The sequence below is a fragment of the Microcebus murinus genome, chromosome 2, assembly GCF_040939455.1.
Source record: "Microcebus murinus isolate Inina chromosome 2, M.murinus_Inina_mat1.0, whole genome shotgun sequence".
NCBI lineage: Eukaryota > Metazoa > Chordata > Mammalia > Primates > Cheirogaleidae > Microcebus > Microcebus murinus.
In genome coordinates, this window is record NC_134105.1 from 60,301,715 (window position 1) to 60,326,131 (window position 24,417).

General features: G+C 37.7%; 1 protein-coding gene across 1 annotated transcript in view; it reads left to right on the forward strand.

Moving 5' to 3' along the window:
* Positions 1 to 24,417, forward strand: part of ST6GALNAC3 (ST6 N-acetylgalactosaminide alpha-2,6-sialyltransferase 3) — a 522,365-nt gene that overhangs the window by 217,257 nt on the left and 280,691 nt on the right. The window contains exon 2 of the mRNA XM_012787920.2: positions 5,413 to 5,607. Coding sequence (XP_012643374.1) covers positions 5,413 to 5,607 — 195 coding nt within the window. The remainder of the gene's footprint in view (positions 1 to 5,412; positions 5,608 to 24,417) is intronic.

Below are 24,417 nucleotides of genomic sequence, written 5' to 3' on the forward strand. Positions count from 1 at the left end.
TGTTCATTCTCCCACATTAATCTTGTTTGACATTCACCATACTACTGTTTTCCCGATGATTTCAATGATTCTAGCACGAGCTCTGCTGCCTAAGGCTGCCCTTGATAAGCTCCTGTATGAACTCGACCCATTAGGACTTGCCACCATTTTGTTAACCTTCTTTTCTTACCCCTACCCCCCAACAAAATGAGTGAGACTTTTTTCCAGAGTTTACCATAGCTTAATAATCAAGATCCGAACAGACTGTTGATTCAATAGCTAAAACAAAACAAATGAAGGTGTTATTTACATAATCTGAGCTTTGCTACTTCATTTTTGTGCAAATGGCAAGAAGCTTTATTGTATTCAGAAAGAACCAGATTTAGAACTTGGTCAGTGGCACAAGATAGAACTATATTGATTATACAACTTTTTATATGGGATAAAAATTAACATTTGATAAAGTCTCAAATATGCAATAGGTAGGAACTCATCAATGTGTGAGGTGATTGAACACTGAGATAAGTAATACAGTTGACATCATATTTCACGTTTATTATTGGATAAATGGCAGCATATGGACAAAAGTATACACCATTTTACCCTGGCAAGCAACTACTTCAGTCATTAAATAATTTTATTTAAATAAAAAAATATACCTTTGTACTGTTGGTTATCATTTCCGAGAAGGAAAAAAAAAGTCTAGCAACCGACTGGATTAAAATTTAAAGACTTTGCTCTGTGGTTAAAGACTAAATCTGTGGTGGAAAGAATAAAAACATACACATATTAATATAGCTTGCAAAATTGGTAGATCCAAATCTCTGCAATGTTCTCTCTCCAAATTATGAATTCTCTGTGGGTTTTATTTTGAATTAGGCATTTCTGCTATAATGATAAATTATATTCCCACTCTAAGGAACAAGCAACTAGAATGCCACATTTTTGATACATATTTTTTGCAGCACAGAGGGGATTAAATTTTGAATGCCTCAGCTGTTAAAGTCCCCTTCAGACTTGCCCAAAATGAAGGAGAAAGCTTTCCCTAAAGCAATTCATCAGATCTATTTGGGCACAGTGACATTGTCTCAGAATTTGTAGGGATAAGCTACATTGAATAGTTCAAGGGCTTGTATCTGCTTGGAATATTTGAGAAAAAGATCTCTAGTTCTTATCATGCATTTATCATGGCCTGATCAGTGTTCAATAACTGGCTAATGTCCACCTAGGATCTCACAATTTGTAGTTATATCATAATATCTTCAGTTTCCTAAGTGCTCAGTATGTGCCTGGCACTGTGCTCTTCATTTTCCATCCATTGTGTCATTTATTATTCATGCTTCTGATCTTTGGGGAATGACTGTTTATTAAATTTATGTCTGCTTTTTGCAGTATGAAAAATTTGTTGAACCAAGTCTTATACATTATAAACTGACAAGTACTTACTGTTGTTTTCTCTAACCTAATTGGTGGTTGTTGAATCTAAAGGATGTTCTGACTACTTTAATAAAGGCAACAGGAATCACTTCCATAAATAAATCATTAGACATAGAACACATGTGTAAACAGGTAGCATCTTCTAATTTGCTGAGTGTTGATGGACTCAAAACAGTTATTAGAAGAAGCCACTGATGGAATAAATTTATTGATGGAATAAGCCAAACAATTGGAAACAAGGTGTTGTAGTGTGTTAAATGGCAATTTCAAATAAAATGAAGTGCTTGATACATTTTCACATGATTGAAAAATGAAGAATATTTTAGAATTATAAAACATAGCCTTTTTATGCACTTATCCTTTCATTATTTTAAGGTAAGTTAGATAGGACAGGTAAATGCACCTGACGTAATATACTTTAATATTTTGTGTTTTGTGATTTGAACCATGTCTAGCATCATCTCCTACTACATAGTCTATATACCCTTCTTACCAAGGGACTTGAAGGTTTCTGACCAAGTTATAGCCTTTCAAACTGCTGTTCCCTCTGCCTGGAATGCCTTTCCCATCTTCTCCTCTCAGTCTTCAGGACTCTGTTTGAATACTACCACCGCAGACAAGCATTCCCTGAATTGTTTCCCCCAGAACCCTTGCACCCACCCTTCCTCTGGGCTCCACAGCACCCTGTGTATACCTCCAGTAACCTCATGTCATACATGATACTATAATTTTCTATTAACTGGCAAGCTGCACTACATTGGCCTCTTTGGAAGCATGGTCTGTCTTTTATGGTTTTATTTCTGTTTTCTCAGTACTCAAGTCTACACAGAGCATGGACTCAGTGAATGATTGTGACTTGAAGGTGTGAATATTTCATATATATCATGCATATTATGAGTACTTGGCTCACTTCCCCACCTCCCACATCTCTACACACACACACACACACACACACACACACACACGCACACATTCTCACTGCATTCAGCTGTGTGCAGACTCAACCACAGTTTTTACTGTAGTCGCTGAAGCTCAAGGTCATGTTCTGGTGGAAGTGACCACTAGAAGAATGCACATTTGTGTTGGGTTCTGTTTTCTCTGCTGTCTGGAGCACAGGATGTGCTTGAAGTGATACTTATCCTGGTGAAATCTGGGGGTGGTTTTATATCAGCACTATGAGAACACTTTCATGCTAAACAAGAATATGGAAACATGAAGAAAGGTGAAGACTCGGGTCCAGGCAGCCCAACGGAAATTGGGCTCAGGGCCTGAGCGGTGGAAGGAGCACCTCTGCCCACTGCAGAATCCAATTCCAGGCGGAGTGCACAGCAGCCAGTGTCTGGCTTCCCTCGCCCTCTCTGTGCTCATTACTTGGTTTTCTTTGATAGAACGTGGGAAGCAGACGCGGATTGCCAGGGAGCAGGCTTTTACAACTGTGATTTCATTCCGTTTTGAAGTTTCTCTCAAAATGGTTGATTTATTTTCCTCTCATGTATGCATTATGTATGTGTCGCTGCTCACAATCGGTGACTCAGAAAGGCCCTCCGCATCTTTGTGCCCAAACCCTCAGCCATGCAATGCAATGCAATGCAGCAACTAAGAGAACCAGAGAGCCGTGCTGGGCTCTGAATAGACAAAAGCACGAATCTTGACAGGGCCCCCTCAAAGAAAGGTGCTGTTTTGCAATCAGCTATCGGACAACAATTAAAAACAAGGTTCTTACCTGTTTACTTAATGGGTGACTGGCCTCTTTGCTTTTATTTAGCCATCTGTTCTGGTCTGTGTCCCTTTAAACTTGTAAGATCCATCACTTCATTTAAGCTGTTACCTTGACACATTGCAATGTTGTGGACATAATGATTCTACAGAGGAGTAAATTAAAACGGTTTTTCATGATTAGAAGGTTAAATGAGGTAGGGCTGTGGTAGTTAGTGGTGAGATAAGGGGTGTTGAAGAGTCAGAGCTCAAGGGACTTTCCAGTGATTGGAAAATTAGGCTGGCTAGACAGAGGGACGAGGCTTTTACAAATGACGGGAGCTGAGCAAGAACGAAGACTTCTTTTGGGTGTTGCTGCCTGCTGGGGGCTGGTTCCATGCAGAGGTTGTGACCCTGGGCCCAGGGAGGACACAGGGGCTGGGTTTGGGTTTCTTGTCTTCCCTGAGAGGGTCTGTGGAGAGCAAAAAGAGCTAATTCCACCAGGAAATGGTAAGCAGAAAAAACAACAGCAACAAAGTTTTCAGTCTTTCCCAGAAAGGCTTTCCTGAAGTTTGAAGAAGAATCAGGGGTCAGGGCAGCTACTTGAAAGAATGTTTCATTGTGTCTCTACCCTGCACTTCATACCAGGGTTGTTCCTGAGCTCTGTCCTCAGCTCTGCTCTTTCTTCTTGCTCTAGACTTCACCTTCCACCTGACTCCTTGACAGCTCTACCAGGATGACCCACCAGTCCCTGGAAACTGGTACCTAGAAAGCCAAGGGCTTTATCTTCTTACTCTCTTAAATCAAGTTCTTCTCTGACCACTCTGGTTTCTCCTGATATAACCCATATTATTGCTGTCACCAAGACTCAAACTCTTGGGCATCTCTGAATTTTTAGTCAGCCGCTTCCATCCCATCAGTACCGAAGTTCTGTGCCTTCTACCTAAATCGTGTCTCTCACATCTTTTTCTACTTTTTTTCTTCCCTCTTCCCCTGCCCTACTTTCCATTGCTCATTATCTCTGTCCTAGCCAATTCGGATGGCCTCCTAACTAGTCACTGCCTACCTTTCCTCTCTCCCTGCTCTGAAGCATCTCAAACACTTGTATATCATGTAACTTATAACTGTCCCCTTCAACAAAATAAAATGAATTTTAAAAAATCTCCTTTGGCTTTCCATCACCCAGCAAACTCAGTACAGATATGTTAGCTTGGTATCTGAGGCAGTTCACCATAAAGTTATCATTCGTGTTTCTGGCTTTTTCCCCTTTGTGCTTCAGTAAGACAAACTGCTCTATGACTATGAATAACCCCACGTTTTCTTGTCTCCTTGCTCCATTCTCTCTACCTAGAAAGCTCTGTTCACACATCCCTACCAATTAAAACTCATGCTTTTATCAAGCACAATCTCAAGTGCCTTTCTGCTTTCTCCCACCCCAATCAGATATAGTTGCTCCTGTATTTTTGTTCCATGGCAGCACATTTAAGAGAATATTCTTATGCTGCTTGGCATGAAATTTTTTATCCTCTTGTTAGCTTTTTGAATCTCACTTTTGGACATCCTATAGCACAGACAAAGTTCCCTGCTTGTAGAGAGTGCCAGATACAGAAACAGAAGAATGAGTGATAATGAGTCTATAAGGATGCAAAAAAACCACCCATCCATTCATTTATTTATTCATTCCTTTCACTCAAGTGTCTTTTGAGTGCTCAGTGTACTGTGTTCACCTGGGATACAGAGATCAATATGACACAGTACATTCTAGTTCTCCAGGAACTCACAATAATGTGGAGGAAAAGCCACATAAATAATTACACAGTGAAAAAAGTACAACAAAAGAAGTGCCTTCAAAGTAAAGTATGGGAGTCACAGGACTTTACCTCTGTTAGGGTGGGTAGGTTGGGGGTGAAAGGAAGGCAGTGGGAGAAAAATGGGCAATTAGGAAAGGCATCCTAGGGTTGGGAATGCATGATTTGGGTTTTGCAAACTAAATAGGATTTTGTAGGGATTATTGGGGGGCAGGGAAGGGTAGAGGTGGAATGGAAAAGTCCAAGGAAACTTCTCTGCATGCTCCCAGAGGCCTAGCACACTAAGGCAAACTGGTCACCAAATGATTATTTGCTGTCTTCAAGTGAAATATTGTACATGACAGAATCCTTTGATCTCTATGAAAGAAAAAGAGAGGAATAAAGGAATAAAGAGAGGAATAAAGAGAGAGGAATAAACTGCCCTCTGTGACTGCTTTTGTTTGAATATTGTTCATTCATTCATTCATTCTTCTTTTTTTTGAATGTTTTATAGAGAAAGTCTGTGATTGCGGTGAGCTTCATAGCAGCGTTCCTCTTCTTGCTGATTGTGCGCCTTGTAAATGAAGTAAATTTCCCATTGCTGCTAAACTGCTTTGGACAACCTGGTACAAAATGGATACCATTCCCTTACACCTACAGGCGGCCCATTCGAACTCACTATGGATACATAAATGTGAGGACACAAGAGGTAAGACCTCAGAAGGTTACCTAGGATTCTGAGGGTATCCATGGTAACAGCTTTTCTTTAGGAACAAGATGGTTTCCAACTCACTGAACTTACTCTCTCTGCCCTGGAGAGCTTCTCTGGGTCCCTGCAAACAACTTCCGTTTTCTCATTCTTAAACATTTACTGACAAATGTCCAAAATCTGCCAGCCTTCCTACATCAAATCTTCTGATTCACTGGCTTCATATGGAGTCAAGGGAGCAGTTACCTGTTGTCCTGGTGGTTTGTGGCATAACATACATATCCTTCCATTTAGAAACTCTGATCAGCAGTTGCCAGCTGGAGAAGTAGCTGGCTTTTATTTCCCGTAGGTCAACTGGTTGGGGAGAACTCTTTATAGAACTTCAGAAAAGCACTTATACTCTTTAAAACTCTGTAATCCTTAGACCTGGAGCTAGAAAAGGCCAAGCTGATTTTAAAATTCGCAGTGGCTGCAGAGATAATGGGATTTAAAGAGTTTTCAAATTTAAAGGGGTTAAAATCATTTAAATCCTATAATCACTGAACTTTTAAATCTTGATAGCCAATTGGTAGTACAGGAGAGGATGGAGGTATATTGACAGCTAGAAAGTGCACAGTATGCTGGCACGTTTGCAGGAAAGCATTTGATTTATAAAGCAAAATAAAAAATAACGAACTTCACAAAATATGTGAAGTATATAGAACTGGTTAATACAGTTGTTTTCTCTATTCGTTTTTCATGGAGTGGGATGAATGTGAGGTTAATATTCAGAGATGCAAAATCCAAGTTTGAAGCTTGTCTGAAGCTGTTGGTGACAAAGATACAGTCTAGTAGTGTGTCTACATATCTGGAGAGGGTTTTGGATCAGGTCTTATTGAAAGATCATTTTATAAAGACACAAGAGAGGAGACTCATGCACAAAATGCTACTCCTGTCCTGAGAGTTATTCTTAGCATTCTGGGAGGGATGTTAAAAGCTGGCTTTTTTGTCCATTCCCTTTTCTAGGCAATATCATGAGAGTTATTGCTTATGGTTAATTTGACTCTTTGAAAATTGTTTCTGTATCTTCAGGATTTACAGGCTTTTTATTAGCCTTTTATAGTTGAAAAAAAAGCACGATTAATAAAATGTAAATTCTTAGGAGCCTTGTTTGATGTCTATCCTTTAATTGGTTTTAAATTAATGTTTTAGAAGTATCTATTGCTTGAATTTGTCAAGTATTCTAATAAATTGATTACCTATATAAAAATATATATCTTAGAGAAGAGTTTATCTCACTGTCTTCTTTTCTTTTATTTCTGGCTGTCATTTAATAGTCTATAACTCTATTGTAGAGTGTTAATCATTTCACAAGTGCCTGTCACAGGCTGAAAATGAAACATGTGACTAAAGTGTCTCACAAATTACTCTCATAAGGGAAATCCTACCAGATATCAAAGACCCTTTCATTTGTTTAAATATTAATGAATCAGATTTTGGAGCCTAAAAGGCAAAACTGACCTAGGGATGCAGTTATTTAATTAGTCATATTAATCAGGCCACCTTTGAAATTCTTTTGATACAGTTTTTAATAAAATGACTTTACCAAAGGATATTGAGTTTTATTTTGCTCTTGCAGAGGTTATGTTTTGGGAGAAAACATTCTTACTGGAAAATGATTTAGGCTTTGGAGGTACACAGGCATGGTTTGAGTTTCAGTTCTGACACTGACTTTAAAAAGCAGTATATTTACTTTTGGGTATATTTCTTAACCTCTGAGTCTCAGTTTCCTTATTTGCAAAATAAGGACAACACCACCAACCTGGCAAAATTATTATGAGGGTTAAATAGGAAAAAGTGCATGAGGTGCCCAGCTTCAAACTGCTGTTCAATGAATGCAATTCTTTTGCTTTCTCTGTACTTACCAGTATGCCATGAAGTATTCAGTATGACTGACACCAAAATATAGTCCAGAGTCCCAGACTTTATATTTAAATTTTAAAGATTCTGGACTCAGGGCAATAAATGCGTGAAGGGGCTTTCAATCTCATTAGTAATCAGGGTTTTATGAATTAAAGCTGCAATGAAAAAATATTTAAAAGCACAAGTAGTAGTGTTACCATATACTAAATATGTAAATATGGTAAATACTAACATTTAGTATTACCATATACTAAATACCAGATTGGCAAAAAATTATCTGACAATACCAAGTGTTGGTGAGGATGTGGAATAACAGAAACTCTTATATACCAGTAATGGGAGTATAAATTGTAATAATCACTTTGGAAAAAAACAGCTTCACTGTTTTATCTAGTAAAGTCAAAGATCTGCACACTGTTTGCCTTAGCATTTCTAGTCATTGATATCTACACTGGAGATGCCTATGAACTCATGCACCAGATGGCATGGACAGCACATGTGGCAACATTGTTCCTATCAGTCAGAAGTTGGAATATACCCAGTTATTGGTGACTAGGTGAATAGATCAAGACTGTGCTACATAGACGGGAATACTATACAGAAATGATAATGAAGAAACTAGCTATCTGTGACAACGTGTAGGATATAAGAACATACACAGTGTGATTCCATTTATAGATCATAGCAAGGGGTAAAACTAAATGACCTTGCATAGGGATGTATTTTGGGAGTAAAACGAAAAAGAACAAAAAAAGGAAAGAAATTATCATTTTAGAAGTGGGAATAGCCATTACCTCTAAGAAGAGTGTGCAGTGTGTAATCAGAATGTGTTTCTGGGAATTCAGCGATATGCTTTTTCTTGATCCCATTGGAGGTTACACATGTGTTCACAGTCACATTATTTGTTAAGTATACATTTATGTTTTTGGACTTTCCTCTGTGTCTATTTCATTTTAATAATTACGCTGAGCCCAGGAAGGATATTTATTTACCACTTACTGTGGGTGGGGAATCACACAAAGCATTTCACCCAATTTAACAGCAGGAAATAACTAAAAGGAAGCAATGGGACATTAGCTATCTAAAACAAACTAGAAATATTTGAAGTAGGCAATTTCATTTTACATGAAAATTAACAGACATATAGGTAACTTATTCCTCTAGTTCTGATTTATGCATGATAGAAGGAGAGGCTCCATACTGTAACATGAACATAAGTATAGAGCAGACATTTTTGCATGGAAGTTGATAAATAGCATAAAAAGACTCAAAGAGAATGGAGGATTTTCTCTCAAACTCAAATAGTTCTGGACTAAGGTGGAAGGAAACCATGGTGACTTTCTACCACCTTCCTCATTGATTTCATCCTTCATTCTGGCAGTCAGACCCCAAGCCCCATGTCTGTGCTGACTCTTACTCTTAAATGTTTGTGCATTGGTCTTTACCAATAATGGTCTCAGGAGCAGTCCTTCCAGAGATGGTGGCATTGGATAAGAGACAGGAAGATAAAGCCTTTAAGAGCCAAAGTAATGTAGCTAAAAGGATAGGTCATGGATTCAATGTTATGGGACAAATAGCTTAAATAGTGACCCTCAAACCATATTTTGCAGGTAGCCGCACACTGCTCTGTCCATGTTCATTGCGTTCTAATAGCCTTGGCTGGACTGAGTCAGGTGATCACCAAGCTGATCTACTTACTTCAAGATCTTGGTCCTCAAGGTTTTCTCAGAAGTTCTTTCCCCTAAAATGCATATGCTTTCTGGAAACCACTAAACTTCCTAGATTTATTTTTAGACATGCAGCCATGCCAGCAATGGTTACCAGACCTAGAGCATCTGCGAATGTGATCATTGTCAATGATAGTTTTATTGGCCAGAGCTCCAGCTGGGCCACACATTACTGTAACTAGACACAGATATTATGAGCTCAAATGTTTATAACAAAGAATGTCTCTTCACTCCTGTCTAAAGTAAGGTGAGGTGGGAAGCAGCAGAATTAGGTCAAAGATTATCTAGTGGAGAATGTGGGGAGTAGGACTGCGTAGGAGCACAATCTGATTCTTTAGTCCTCTTTAAAAAATGGATGAGTTCTGATCCCTTTGGACCAGCACAACTAGAAATATATGCAGTCTTGTGACTCTATGACAGCCTGTCCTGAAGGCCTCACATATAGTAAATTATACCCAGTTCAAACTCTGCTTCATTTTATCAATTCATCTGTTTTTTGAATAATCTGTTCCCAAGGGAAATACAAAAAGTAAAAGTAAAAGGGATACAGGAAAGATAAGCCTGTGGGTTTGCTTCTAATTCTAATTGTTTGAGTGTTTTTTTTCCTTGGTCCAGAACCATGAAAAGAAATATGTTGTGGAAACTGTGGTGGTGATTGTAGAGGAGTTAACTGAAAGGACTAAAATACCCCTCCCACTGTTCTTATAATAAGTGACTGGTCCCACTCTGCACCCAGTGCCCACTTCCAGTCTCAACCAGGACAAGCTTTGGTTCTTTCCTTTGGGGGAGGGGAAATGTTGAGAAGCAGCAAAGCAAAAAGAGTACCAAGTAACAGACCAAGTGCTGAAATTCTGAATGTCTGCACTGGCCACCGAGCCCCAAATTCTTCATGAACACTTATGTTTGAGGTGACGATACCCACAAGGTAGCCTCAAACTGAAGTTTGCACCAGGAGCAATTTAGATTTTGCAACAGACCTTATACTCCTTTGCCAGATCATTACTGTGTCAATGATGGACCCCCCCCCCTCCATCTGTAACAAGACTGAATATGGAGACCCCATCTATAACATTATGACAGAGATACTGTATTATCAACTGACCTTGGCCATGGTAAAAAACATATGTTACTTGTGTGTTTCCAAAAATAAAACCAAACAAACGTATCTGTGCTTGGCCAAATCCTATGAATCCTATTTTGTCCTTAACACAAAGTTTAACTATTTATTTAAAATGATTAACTATAGCAGATAGGGAAGATATAAAGGATTAAGGTACCCCAGGGCATGGTTGAAAGAAATTATAGTTTTTTTCCTGTTGAGATAAAATGACAGATTTGGGGAAAAGAGAAGAAAATTAACTTTGGGCTGGGTTTAATTTGTAGTTTCCTATGATGGACTTAGTCATTGTGTTGTCTTTTTTGTTGTGTGATCTGGTGTGAAGACATTGCTCATTTACTGCTGGATAAGAGAATCAGGCTCTGGCGATCAATAGGATGCCAAGGCCAGATCTTTCTGGTGATCAATGGGGGTGACAGATTTCTCCCTCAGATTTGATAATATCTGCCCCATATCATGCTAGGGTTACAGAGGACTTTTGGTATAATATTTGGGGAAGAGTGTTCTTTCATGGGGTACCTAAAGATTTGCTAAGTGGAGAAACATAAGATTTCCAGAACACAGGAATCAAGTGTAGGGCTGCATATTAATTTGCTTAACAATTTAATGAGGCCAAAGTATGCCTCTTTATAAAGCCTCAAGTAGACTACACAAGGATATTTAGGATCAGCTGCTGTGACAGACAGGCCGCACTAGCCTAATTAAAGATGTGTATAACATATTGATGTTGCAATAGAATTTCCCAAATTGCGGTTAGAACAACAATTAAGGAGCAAGCTGACTTTCTAGGCAATAAAAGCACACACTCCAACCATTCAAATAAATGTACACATGTAACTAAAGCTGATGTGAATAGATTTTCTATATTTGGGAATATAGGCTTTAGGTTTTACTTAAGTATATTGAGAGCAATTATATGCAAATCTATGTTCCAAAAGTTTAAAATTGATCAATTTAATTGTTAATTAGAATCTAAACATTCCCATTTGTGTAATCGTGAAGAAAAAGAAATTTTGACTACTAAGTTGTTACAGAAAAGGAAACAACTAAATTAACATACAATAAAGATTACTTATTTGACATGTGCATATTACATTAGTCATTTTAATGATAATTTATTGTTTTTTTTCAAGTATGAGGGCATACATTTGTTAAGTGGAGAAGAGATGATTATATTTCTCTGTCTGATTATGAAATAGCAACTCTCAATCAATAGCCATATCTCAAGACAATCCATAATCGAGCACCAAATGAAAGGAACGGACATTACTGTTGTAATAATTCTGAGAAACTTTTGTGGGAGAGATGAGACATGTGCTTTGGAGAAGGAATTGGATGGGACAGAGGGACAAGAGAAAGTAGAGTTGAGGAAAAGGTCAAAAGTTCCACGTATACACTGGGCAGCTTCCTCCAGCCCCTACTACTCCCAGTAGGCCAAGGATATTGCACCAAAAGCCACAGTAAACTCCTTATGTCTGTGCTAGTTAGCACCATTGCCTCACGCTTTGTGGATCCATCTCTTACCTTTCTCTGGAACCACTACCTTTAGTTCTAATCTTGTAGCTCTTATTTTTGCTTAGCTGGTTACCCAGTCTTGGAGTTCTCTTTCCTGGGTCCTGCAAACTACATAGGGGGTCACTTCTAATTAATGTCACTTCAGTGTACTCCCGACATGAACACAGTGCCCTCTACCCAAGTGGCTATTAATAATGACTTGGTACTTTCTGGACAGCCCTTCTGTATAAAATTAGCCAGGTAGCTGTATGCAGTGCCTCTTGTGTCTGTCGCCCCTCCACCTCCCCTTTATGAGAGAAGGTGGCCCTTTCCTTCTGACCACAGGGTGAGCCGAAAAGTCAGGCTAGTGATTGGCCCATCAAGAGATTGATTCCTAGATGGACATGTGGCTAAAGATGAGCCATTTTGAAGCCTTCCAAGATTTTATTTTGTTTTTCTGGGTAACGCTGGTGGGAAAGAGCCTCATTTCTTTGGTGGTAGAGCTCTTGCGACACAATTCTCTGGATGTGAGTGGCCGTGTTCCCTGGAGAGAATGAGCCCCAGACACTGAGAGAAGCAGATACAAGTTGTGGGGTCAACGTGAGGACCCAGGTCCTGAGCCCAGTCATTCTGGAAACCAGCCGCTCTCCTCCGCCATCGTTTGGGCATATGAGCCAATAAATCTCTCTTTTTTGTCTTTTGCTGGTTTGAGCTGTGTTTTTTTGTCACTTGCAACCAAAAGAGTCCTACATGATACATGGCAGTTATTTTACAGCCACCACCACCAAACGTTCTGTAACTCGTCTTTAAACAAAGTGCCACCTGGAGGATGAGAGGAGCTGTCTTTCCAGATGTCAACTCTTAAACCTGCTGGTGGGCCGAGCGTGAGAAGTCACATCCACCCGCCAGCTTGGTGCCTACAAGGGGTAAACACTGTCTCTCTTTCTGCTTAGGAACATATTGCTTAGTAAACTAGCTTATCCCTTTAAGAGTGGAAAATAAAGGCCACAATTTCCCAAGGTCACATAGCCAGAAAATGTCCCTGGACAAAACTGATTACTGAATTTCTGGTCTTACTCTACTGATAAATCATAGAGTTTTATTATAATTGTCGGATGAAATTTTCCCCATTGCTGTGAGGCATCAGCAGTCAAAATAGATTGATTTTCACTTTACAAATCACATTTTTTATTGATGAAGGATCCATTATTATCATAAGTTTTAATGTAGTAATTGGTTCCCCAGGAAGATATAAGGGAATTTTATTCATTACAGAACCTTAGATAGAAAAATGCCCATTTGCCAACTGTCATGTTAACACATTTGAGAGGAGCCTATTAGAAATTCAAATATTGAATTACCTCATTTGTGACAAGCAAAGGAAAACATAACAGTGCACCTACCTTGATATGACGGTTGAAAAATATGATAGAACTAGCGCATTGATGTTAAAAGTTTTTGTTTAAGTTTCCTCAAGTTGACAGCCTGGTGGAGAGACTAGCACAGAAACCAGTCATCAAATGGCAGTTAGTATTAGCCATGAATATTAGGCAATCACCAAATATTTAATAAGTGCTTATTCTGTTCCAGACAATGTGCTAACAATCATCAATGAACCCCACTTTAAAGAAGTGTTAAAAATTGGGGTTCACCAAGGAAGAGAATAAGATGGACCAAATTACAGGAATCCTGGAACAATATTACCTAGATGGCATTGATATTTCAGCCTATAATTATGAAAGCTGAGTAACCATCTTACAAAAGAGATTCATTCCACTTCTGTTAAGCATAGTGAATATTCTAATAATTTCAATGAAACTATTGTATTCAATGTCTGGAAGATAATTTGTCATTAAGTAGGTGGCATCAAATTGTGATTTCTAATTTTTCAGAGTAGACTTACAAAACCTTACTCACAAAAGAAAAATATTCATTATAGAATATTTTATTTCAAAAAGTAACTGTATAGCTTTTTTTAAATCAAATGTTATCACCCTGACCCCAAGCTTAGGAAATGTTATATCTGGTTAACTGAGTCATCTGACTGATAAGCATTTGCCAAGTACTTAATAAGTAGATTATTGATTTAAGAGGAAAAGGAGGCTAGGCACTGTGACTCACACCTGTAATCCTAGCACTTTGGGAGGCTGAGGCGGGAGGAATTGTTTGAAGCCAGGAGTTCAAGACCAGCCTAAGCAACAACAAGACCCCATGGGCATGGTGGCGTCCGCTTCTAGTTCCAGCTACTCAGGAGACTGAGGCAGGAGGATCACTTGAGCCCAGAGTGTGAGGTTTTCATGAGCTGTGATGACACCGCTGCTCTCTAGCCCAGGCAATAAAGTGAGACCCTGTCTCAAAAAACAAAAACAAAGGAAAAGGAAATTAAGAGTTCTGCTCTGGCAATATGTGGTGATCTAAGATAACCTGACCACTCTCATGCTATAACACTAGGATATTGCTGGATAAAATTGGAAACATTATTTAATGCCCAGAATTACTTAATGCCTTGATAGGAAGGAAGAATATCTTCAGGTACCAGAAGCTAAGAAGGAATGTAAGGAGAGGGGAGCACGAAAGCTGAAGGTGTGGTTTCCTAGGGGTTTATCAGTATCAAGTTCAAGATGCTAGACCTGTACCCTAGTGGTCTTACAGTTTGAATTTTACTACTTGCATTGTCTAGGGATCCTGAAAACTGAGAAATTGACCAAAAATTGGTTCCCAGCAAATGATAAACTGGGGTGAAAGACATTGAAAACTCCTCCAGACAGTTTTCACACAACCCAGATGTAGGATACAACATTAAGAATTATAGAAGGCACAAGAAAACAGTCTATTTATTGTGCTTAGTCCCAAAAAAATATCACTGTTTGACTACAGTGTGTTGTTTCGCCATATCCTGTTGTGTTTCATAATATACTGTATATTTGCTCTACTGTCTTCTTCAAGTCTGAAAATTTCTGAATTCCAAAACATACCTGGTCCAAATGATTTGGGATAGGGATTGTGGGCCTGTGTCAAACACAGACTATAAAAATGATTAAGAATGTATATAAAACATGGGGAAGCAAGGCTTTAGCAAAAAAAAAAAAATTAAATAGCTTTGAAAAATAATTGAATGTAATGCCTAGAAATTAATTAATTAATCAAAAAAAAAAAAAACCCTCAGTGATTAGGTTAAATGGCAGTCACTGGGTTAAGTATTTTGACTACCATTTTCAGTTTCAGCCCTTAAAGAATACATACTATTTTACTGATTTAATTAATTTTTGAAGGCCCCAAAGCAGTGATGCATACTAGTGGCTTTTGTTGTCCTGTGTGGGCAAAGGAAGAGCATGAGATTGTCTTCGTGAGCAACTGCTTCTAAATGGTTTCAGGGAGCATTTGCCAGTTCATTAAGTGTGTAAATTCATTGGGTCCCATTGGCTGAATCCAGTACATGCCAGGGACTGTGCTAGGGTCTGGAAATGTAGAGAATAAAACACTTTTTGCCTTAAAATTTTTCATAATATTAGATGGTAATAAGCAAGGAAGAATAATATACCTAGAGGATTAGTTCAACTCTAAATGTAGACATGAAAAGAAGGTTTGTAGATAATACTTCAGGATATTAACTGCGGTAGTCTATGCCTGGGTTGCAAATTTTAGGTGATATTTTCCTTAAACATGTTTTCTAATTTTCCTACAATGCACATGAGTTGCATTTATTACTAGAAAACAAATACCTTTAAAATAATATCCTTGAAATAATCTGGAGCTTTTACTATCATAAAAAAAGTAGAACTTAAAATGTCTGAATAAATATATTGTTTGGAATACTTTTAAAAGTGAGTATTCTCCCATTCCTTAAATGTGGGTTGCTTATAATGGAAAGAGGAATAAATAGTAACTTTACAATGGAAAACCTGACAAAGGCTACCTCGGCTAGGTGGTTCAAGTTAATTAACATCAATAGTAACTAATTGTGCTGGTAGGCTATACCCTTGGAATAATGTGATGAAAATGCAATTTTCCTCTGAGGCCTCTTCCCCCAAACCCATAACCCCTGTCTTATCATGAGAAAAACACACCAGACAAATCAAAACTGAGGGACATTCTACAGAACACCTGACTCCTCAAGCTGTTAAGGTCATCAAAAACAAGGCAAGTCTGAGAAACTACTACAGCCAAGGGGATCTTGAGGAAACATGACAACTAATGTAATGTGCTGGTCTGGATGGGCCCCTGGAACAGAAAAAGGACATTAGGTCAAAACTAAGGAAATCTGAATGAAATATGGCCTTTAGTTAATAGTAGTTTATTAATATTGGTTCATTAATTATAATAAATGTATCATACTAATACAAGATTCTGATAATAGGGGAAACTGGATGTAGGGCATATGATAACTCTCTATACTACCATCTCAATTTTTTAGTAAATCAAAAATTCTTCTAAAATAACAAGTTTATTTTGAAAAATGACTTTAAGTTTTTGACCTGTGTATCTGAAATGTGAGAATTGTAGTTGACTGAGATGGGGAAGACCACAGAAGGAAGTGAATTAAAATAATTCAAAAGGTATGAGTCCAGCTCCCTAGGAAAGAGATGTGTAAGGCAAATGCATTGTGAATACATCGTTTTAATTTTCTGTTAATATATTGAATACAATAAATACTTTGGCAGGAAAAACATGAGTACTATAGAAATAATTCCTGTCCTGCTTATGAACTACAAATTTTTCAAAGATTCCCCCAAGAACACCTGTGGAAGTCAGAGTGAACTTTTAAAAAAAAATCTTTATTTTATTTCATTTTAAGTTTTTTCAAAATAATATCATGTGCCTAATCCTGAAAAAAAGAAGCAAAAGGGTTATTTTGGATTGGAAGTATTCATTTTATTAACTCATTCATTTAAAGAGAATTTTTTTAAAAACCCTAGATTTTGAATTAAGAATGAAATGGCTTCTTTTAAGTAAATAGTACAGGCAGCACTGAACGTGGGATTCTGCAATATTGAGGTGACTAAGAAGAGGAGGTATGTGTGAAGACTATCCTGGAGACTAACCTAATAGTCCTTAAGGTAACTCCTGGACCCTACGCATTGTCAGGGTGCTACCGTACTTAGCCAGGCACCTGCACAATGGTAACATGAACCTTTGTCAAACTGACCTTTTTAACCCTTCTCCTTTTTTTTTTTTCCTCTTATTTTTTTTTTATTTCGGCATATTATGGGGGTACAGATTTTAAGGTTTCAATAAATGCCCATTTCCCCCCTCCCCCCAAAAGTCTGAGTCTCCATCATGACCATCCCCCAGATGGTGCACATCTCACTCATTATGTATGTATATACCCGCCCCCCTCCCCCCTCCCACCTGCCCAATACCCTATTACTGTAGTACCTATGTGTCCACTTAGGTGCTACTCAGTTAATACCAGTTTGCTGGAGAATATATCTGGTGCTTGTTTTTCCATTCTTGGGATACTTCACTTAGTAGTATGGGTTCCAGCTCTAACCAGGAAAATATAAGATGTGCTATGTCACCATTGTTTCTTAGAGCTGAATAGTACTCCATGGTATACATATACCACATTTTATTAATCCATTCTTGGATTGATGGGCACTTGGGCTGTTTCCACAGCCTTGCAATTATGAATTGTGCTGCTATAAACATTTGAGTGCAGGTGTCTTTTTTGTAGAGTGTCATTGGATCATTTGGGTAGATGCCCAGCAATGGGATTGCTGGATCAAATGGTAGATTCACTTGTATCGCTTTAAGGTATCTCCATATTGCTTTCCACAGAGGTTGAACTAGTTTGCAGTCCCACCAGCAGTGTAGGAGTGTTCCTCTCTCTCCACAACCATGCCAGCATTTATTGTTTGGAGATTTTTTGATAAAGGCCATTCTCAATGGGGTTAAGTGATATCTCACTGTGGTTTTGATTTGCATTTCCCTGATGATTAGAGATGTTGAGCATTTTTTCATATGTTTGTTGGCCATTCTTCTGTCTTCTTTAGAAAAGTTTCTGTTCAGGTCCTTTGCCCACTTTTTAATGGGGTTATTTGATTTTTTCTTCCTGATTTTCGTGAGTTCTAAGTATATTCTAGTTATCAGTCCCTTATCGGATGCATAGGATGCAAAAATTTTCTCCCATTCTGTAGGTTGTCTGTTTACTTTCATGACTATTTCTTTGGCTGTGCAGAAGCATTGTAGTTTGATCATGTCCCATTTATTTATTTTTGTTGCTGCTATGATTGCCTTTGGGGACTTCTTCATAAACTCTTTGCCCAGGCCGATGTCTAGGAGAGTGTTTCCAACTTTTTCCTCTAGAGTTCTAATAGTTTCATACCTTAGGTTTAAGTCTGTTATCCAGCGTGAGTTGGTTTTTGTGAGAGGTGAAAGGTGTCGGTCCTGTTTTAGCCTTCTACAGGTGGCTATCCAGTTTTCCCAGCACCACTTATTGAAAAGGGATTCTTTTCCCCAGCGTATGTTTTTGTCTGCTTTGTCAAAGATTAGATGGCTATATGAGGATGGTTTTATATCAGGATTCTCACATCTGTTCCACTGGTCAATATTCCTATTTTTGTGCCAATACCATATTGATTTAATTACTACAGCTTTGTAGTATAGTTTGATATGTGACATATTAATGCCTCCCATTTTGTTTTTGTTGCCTAGAATTGCTCTTGATATTCGGGGTCTTCTTTGGTTCCATACGAAGCGTAAAATTATTTTTTCTATATCTGTGAAGAATGCTGATGGGATTTTAATAGGTATTGCATTGAATCTGTAGATCAGTTTGGGTAGTATAGACATTTTGATGATATTGAGTCTGCTGATCCACGAGCATGGTATGGATTTCTATCTGTTTACATCCTCTGCTATTTCCTTCCTCAGTGTTTCATAGTTCTCCCTGTAGAGGTCTTTTACCTCCTTGGTTAAGTATATTCCTAGGTACTTTAATTTCTTTGTTGCTATTGTGAAGGGAATTGAGTCTTTGATTTGGTTCTCAATTAGATTGTTGTTGGCGTATATGAATGCCTCTGATTTCTGTGTATTGATTTTGTATCCTGAGACTTTACTAAATTCATTGATCAGTTCCAGGAGTTTCTTGGTTGAATCTTTGGGGTTTTCTAGATACAATATCATATCATCAGCAAACAGTGAAAGTTTGATCTCTTCTGCCCCTATTTGGATACCTTTGATTCCATTTTCCTGTCTGATTGCTGTAGCCAAGACTTCCAGCACTATGTTGAACAGAAGTGGAGATAGTGGGCAGCCGTGTCTGGTTCCAGTTCTAAGTGGGAATGATTTCAATTTTTCCCCATTCAGTATGATGTTGGCTATGGGTCTGTCATATATGGCTTGTATCATTTTTAGGTATGTCCCTTCTATGCCTATTTTCTTAAGTGTTCATATCATGAAAGGGTGTTGAATTTTGTCAAAAGCTTTTTCTGCATCTATTGAAAGAATCATGTGGTCTTTGTTTTTGCTTCTGTTTATGTGGTGAATTGCATTTATAGATTTACGTATGTTGAACCATCCCTGCATCCCTGGGATGAAGCCCACTTGGTCGTGGTGGATTATTTTTTTGATAAGTGTCTGGATTCAGTTAGCTAAGATTTTGTTGAAAATTTTTGCATCTATATTCATTAGGGATATTGGTCTGTAGTTTTCTTTTTTTGTTGCATCCTTTCCTGGTTTTGGTATCAGAGTAATATTCGCTTCATAAAAGGTGTCGGGGAGGTTTCCATTCTTCTCGATGTTGTGGAATAGTTTCTGCGAGATAGATACTAGTTCTTTTTTGTAAGTGTGGTAAAATTCAGGTGTGAAGCCATCTGGACCGGGACTTTTCTTTTTAGGGAGATTTTTAATTGCTGTTTCTATTTCAGCTGTTGAGATTGGTCTGTTCAGGGAATCTATTTCTTCCTGGTTGAGCCTAGGGAGGCTGTGTGTTTCTAGATATTTGTCCATTTCCTCCACATTTTCCAGTTTGTGTGCATAAAGATTTTTGTAGTATTCATAAATTGTATCTTGTATCTCTTTGGGATCAGTTGTGATATCTCCTTTTTTGTTCCTGATGGAGCTTATTAGATTTTTCTCTTTTCTGCTTTTCGTTAGCTTAGCCAATGGTGTGTCAATTTTGTTTATTTTTTCAAAGAACCAACTTTTTGTTTTATTAATCTCCTGAATAGCTTCCCTGTTTTCAATTTCGTTTAGTTCTGATTTGATCTTGTTGATTTCACTTCTTCTGCTGGGTTTGGGGTTGGTCTGTTCTTCTTTTTCCAGCTCTTTGAGTCGTTTCATTAGATTGTCTATTTGTGATCTTCTTGTCTTTTGGTTATAGGCATTTATGGAGATAAATTAACCCTTCTCCTTTACTCTTAAACACTTACAGCAGCTTCTTTCATGTAATGCAACCCACTTTTTTTTCCAATGTAAACATGAAATTCCTAGAAAGAAAAGGAGCAAAGTAAATAACTTTTTGGTGGCTCAGTATGTTATTGTGTTTTGCCAACAACTATTTCTTTCTAATAAGGTTTAATAATATTTATTGGATTGAGAAAATTTAGCTATCTTTCAGGTCCCTTCCCCGAAGCTCACCAGGATGGTATTTTCAGCATGTCCCCAGAAGATGGTAACAATGACATAATAACAGTAATAGTAATAACAATAATAATAATAAGTCAACACACATAGTCCTTACTATGTGCCAAACACTGTTCTAAGTACTTTACATCGACTAATTTATTTAAACCTCATAACACTGGGGAGTAGATATTATTATTATTTTATTGTGCAGATGAGGAAATAGAGACCCAAGGTCACATACCTGTAAGTGGAGAAGCTGAGATTGGAACCCTGGCTCCAGAGTCTCTGCTATTAACCACCATACACAGTATCTCTTGTAACAATAGTTAACACTTATATAAAATATTAACAATCATATCTCTGCTAGGGGAGATAAATATGGGGATAAAGAGGGAGACTAATGCACAGCTCATTGGACCACTTTCTTCCCCACCAAAGGTCTCTCACATTTCTTATATAAGCTGGAGATGGGCAAATGCTAGCTGGAACATTTAGATAATCTCTGAGCATAAACGGTATAGGTAATTTTGCCACTAGTTTTAGTATGTGAAAATACCATGCACCAATTTTATATTTTTTTGGTCTTTGTTATTTCTTCCAAAACCCTTGCAATAGTACTTTCATTTAAACATCCTCTTATGCATTTGGTTTTTATTTAGTCTTTGTCTATATGAAAACATATGCATGCAGTTGTAATTCCGGTTGGTGTATTTTTAGGTTTATGTCTATTTTTATAGTAACTGTTTATCATTACACTATGTAGTCTATAATCCTTTCTTCCCTTTGTTTTAAGAAGCCCGTGTGTGTGTGTGTGTGTGTGTGTGTGTGTGTATTTATGGAGAGAGACAGAGACAGAGACAGAGAGAGAGACAGGCAGACAGACAGACACAGGCAGGGTCTCACTCTGTCACCCAGGCTGGATTTCAGTGGCATCATCATAGCTCACTGTAATCTCGAACTTCTGAGCTCAAGTGATCTTCCTGCCTCAGCCTCCTGTGTAGCTGGGACTATAGGCATATGCCACCATGCCTGGCTAATTTTAGACTTTTTTGTAGAAACAAAATCCCACTATGTTGCCCAGGCTGATCTTCAGCTCCTGGCCTCAAGTAATCCTCCTGTCTTGGCCTCCAAAAGTGGTAAGATTACAGGCATGAGCCTTCAAGCCCACCCTATATATTCGCTTTTTTTGTGCTCTTTATTTTGTTTAATTGATCAACATTTTAAAAATAAATGCTATTTTAAAATTATTATTGCTTATGGGATTAGACCTACTACTTTTTTGCTCATCTTTTTCCAGAAATCTTAAACATATCCACCTCTATGTGAATTTTAATGCCATTTTGTTGCATGAAGAAAATCTCGGTTGTATAGGACAACTATTTGCATAACAGTGCTATGTATCAAATCACCCCAAACTCAGTGACTTGAACAATTATTTGTTCATGTTCATGTTTCTATGGGTCAGCTGGGGCATAGCCCATACAGACTGAGATCAAATGGGCTTAGTTTCAAAGCTGCACGTTGATTCCAGGTCTGTTTCTTCACTGATAACCATTGGGCCACCTGGGCATATTCTCCTTGTGATGAAGGCAAAAGCATAAGAAATTAAGCCCAACTTTGAAAGCCCAACTTTGAAAGCTTCTGCCAGCCTCACATCTGCTAATATCTGATCAACCAAAGCCATGCCCAAAATGAAAGGGCAGAGAAGTACATTTTACCCATCTTGAGGTCAAGTTACATGGCCAAGTCCAACATCAATGGAGCTTATCAATGGAGTGGGAAGTATATTCCTCCTCTGGAGGTGAGTACAGAGAGAGTGACTAATTGCCAAAAATAATTTCATCCACCATACTGGTATAATATTTGTTGGAGTTACATTATATGTTAACTTAATAAAAACAGACACTATTATAATAATTGCATTTTATGTTAAGAGTATCTTATCTATATAAGTAATTATTAAGTAATTTGACAAAAAAGAACATGAATATACATTTCAAGCAGAGTTCTTGTGGCATCTAGTAGAAGCTCTATAAATGTTTGTTAAACAATTATTAATAGGTTTTAAAGTATTTTTCTTATCTTGATTACAAGCTCTAAAAATGATCTTTGTTGCTATTTATTTTGGGATGCAGAAATGCTATTAACTTTATATATTTTTCTTGCATTTGCTTGCTGTACTGAACTCTTCTGGTTAACTTTTAGAAGTTTCCTTTGGATTGTGTAGGTGTGCACTCTCAATGTTTTTAAATTATCTTTTCCACATTTCTTTTGTTTTTTTCTTTTAGCATAGTATAGGGGTACAAGTGTTAAGGTTATGTACATTGCCCATATTTATTGCATTGACTAGAGCTTATCAAACAATAGTAACAACAGTGTAAGGTTTTTAAAGACAGTGCTTCTAATGCTTGATCACTTAGTATAAAGTTGACCTGAGTTAGTTTTCTTTACCATGTTAAAAAAGAATTCATATATTTTTTAAAATTGTGTCTCTAAAATAATACCTATGTGTGTTGAATTTTATCAAATAACTTTTTGGCATCTATTGAATGACTGTATGATTTTTCTCTTGAAACTTATCAAGATGGTACTTACTTATTTTGAACCACCTTTGTAATTAATTTCTCTTTTTTCATAATCTATGTATTAGGGTTCTACAGAGTAAAAGAACCAACAGGATGTGTATATATGTATACATATATACATATACACATGCACACATACATGCATGTGTGTGTGTGTGTGTACAGAGAGAGAGAGAAAGAGCACACTTGATTTTGAGGGAGGAATTTGCTCATGAGATTGTCAGGGTAGGTGAGCAGGCTGGAGATTCAGGAAGATTTGCAGTCCAAAGGCAGTCTTCTGGCAGAATTCCCTTTTGTGCAGAAAGATCATTCTTTGCTCCATTAAAACTTTCAACTAATTGGATCATGCTAACCCATATTATGGGGGGGTAATCTGATTTATTCAAAGCCTACTGATTTAAATATTACTCTTATCCAAAAAACACCTTCACAGAGTATCCAGAATAATGTTTGATGAAATATCTATCTGGGCATCATGGCTTGGTCCAGTTGACACATTAAATTAACCATCACACTGCATAAATCTTTTAATGAATTGTTGGAATTTGAAAATTTCTTACAAATACTTTTTGGGTTATATAAAATTGTTATCCCATATTAAATATGGGAAATCGAGGCTAGGATGGGTTTTCCAACTTGCTCAAAATTACACATGTTCAAAGTGTCAGGGCTGAGTTTTAAACTTGACTCCAGAGCCCCAGGTTTTAGTCATATGATCAAGTGCAGAGAAAGAACATCCAATGTGCTGACATGGTATTTTCCAAACCGGACCTACTTCCTTTGCTCGGGATTGAATTGCCTGTAACTTTCATATTTGATTTAATCTTGATGGTTTTTGTTGAATTGAGGACCTTCACGGATGACACGTAGAGGAGTTGAGATTTTTACTTTCTGGTATGGGCTACTATTAAGCAGATTATTTTGTTGCAGTCTACATCTGGACTGAGTACAAGAGTGAAACTCTCCTTATTTTTCACTCTATTGTACTGGTAGGAATAACAACCACAGCAAGACCATTTTTGCCAACTTGCCGATGAATTGACCTCATATTTCTCTCGCCACATTTTTCAAAAGAAATCATGCTATTTTATTAGTTACTTAAGCCCCATTTCAAAAGCAGTGTGGTTGATAACTTGTGTTTCATCCCTGGCTGCACTGAGCTCTCTAACCTTGTATTCTTGAAATAATATGAGCTTTCAGACATGATGTGTTTAGGACAGCCTTTCAGAGTGAAAACGGTGACTTTCCCAAATTAAAGAACTAGTGGGATATAATATATGCTCTTGATTTTAAATTAGGTGGAAATTGACATCATTCTTCAGAAATCCACTGAGGATAAAAACGAGGTCAAGTTTTGGGTGCTGAGCTATGTGCCAAATAGCCCTTGTGTTTCTTTCTTCAATGTCTACTTCAAAGA